This window comes from Selaginella moellendorffii, unplaced genomic scaffold (assembly GCF_000143415.4).
Source record: "Selaginella moellendorffii unplaced genomic scaffold, v1.0 SELMOscaffold_201, whole genome shotgun sequence".
Lineage (NCBI taxonomy): Eukaryota > Viridiplantae > Streptophyta > Lycopodiopsida > Selaginellales > Selaginellaceae > Selaginella > Selaginella moellendorffii.
Window position 1 is genome coordinate 22,756 of NW_003314461.1, and position 1,243 is coordinate 23,998.

The 1,243-nt window shown below is 55.3% G+C and overlaps 2 protein-coding genes across 2 annotated transcripts in view; one reads left to right on the forward strand and one right to left on the reverse strand.

Annotated features, from left to right (window-relative positions):
• Positions 1-51: 51 nt before the first annotated feature.
• Positions 52-1,151, reverse strand: LOC9648380 (vacuolar iron transporter homolog 2). Its single transcript, XM_024667798.1, has one exon. It carries the CDS (start codon positions 1,086-1,088, stop codon positions 168-170), a length of 921 nt encoding a protein of 306 aa, XP_024523566.1. The 5' UTR covers positions 1,089-1,151; the 3' UTR covers positions 52-167.
• A 47-nt stretch (positions 1,152-1,198) lies between these two features.
• The window catches only part of LOC112343774 (protein CASP-like), a 3,955-nt gene continuing 3,910 nt past the window's right edge, over positions 1,199-1,243 (forward strand). The window contains exon 1 of the mRNA XM_024667802.1: positions 1,199-1,225. Coding sequence (XP_024523570.1) covers positions 1,199-1,225 — 27 coding nt within the window. The remainder of the gene's footprint in view (positions 1,226-1,243) is intronic.

The following is a 1,243-nucleotide window of genomic DNA, read 5'->3' on the forward strand; positions in this document are numbered from 1 at the left end:
ACTAAAACGACGTAGAAGTAAGTTGGCTTATGTGTTCTAATTAATCACTAGTTACAGAGTAGATTTCCCATTCACTTGTAAAAAACAATGTTTACACACAAGCAAAGCAAACACAAGAAAAACTATTTACTTGGATCCACCACACTCGTATAGACACACAAGTAATTTTAGATGGGAGCTACCTTGCTAAAGAGACGCAATATTCCAAACGTGACAAGCATTGCCATCCATCCTCCCAACACGACCCTTGCAATCGACTTTGGCAGCGGGCTCCCGCCCATCCACGCCCCAATCGCCCCGAAAATGAAGAGCCCAGCGCTGGTTGACACCGCCAATGCGATCATCCGGAGCTTGAATCCCTCCACAAACGCCCCGGCAAGCAGGGGAATCATCCCCCCGGAGGAAAACGCCGTCGCGGACGCGAGCGCTGCCTGGATAGGATTGGCGAGATCATCCACATCGATGCCGAGCTCCTCCCGCGCGTGGATTTTCACGGGATCCTCCCGCGAGAGCTCCTCGGCGACCTGGCGCGCCAATCCATAGTGTAGCCCCCGCGTGACGTAGATCTGCGTGAGTTCCTCCAGCTCCTTGGCCACGGCCTCGGGGCCCGACTGGAATTCCTTGCGCTCTTTCTCGATGTCGCTCAATTCGGTGTCGCGCTGCGAGGAGACGGAGACGTACTCACCGATCGCCATGCTGCAAGCGCCCGCGACGAGGACCGCGATGCCGGCAAGCACCGCGGCGCCATTGCGAGCTCCGGTCATGGCGATCATGGATGAGGCGGTGGAGACGAGGCCATCGTTGGCGCCCAGGACGAGAGCTCGCAGCCATGGCGCGCGGTGGGAGTAGTGGAAGTGGCCATTGGGGTGGAGGGGATCGACACCGGGATCGACTTGCGGCGAGCGTGCTGGAGTTCGAATCGGGTGGCGGAATGGAGATGGGGAGTACCTTGGCGTGTGGAAGACTCCCGGGGAGAAGTGTGGCGATGCGCTCTCTGGATCGTTTCTGCTGCGGAATGGCGACGTGATGAGCTCGGATTTTGGCACGGAATTGTCCACCTTGTGGAGATTGCGATGCTCCATCTTCATGGTAGGATTGACGAGAAAAGAGAGAATGGCTTCGAAGATTTGCAAAATTTTTTGCAAAGAATGAGTGGGAGATTGGACTGGAAGAGATTTACGTGTTTATAAAGCAAGCCATGGGTGGGAGGAGAAATGACTATATGGTGTAGCTAAGTTCTAGT

Bases quoted from the DNA above. Each gene is read 5' to 3' on its own strand.
- LOC9648380 (XM_024667798.1), bottom strand. From the start codon at position 1,088: ATGAAGATGGAGCATCGCAATCTCCACAAGGTGGACAATTCCGTGCCA.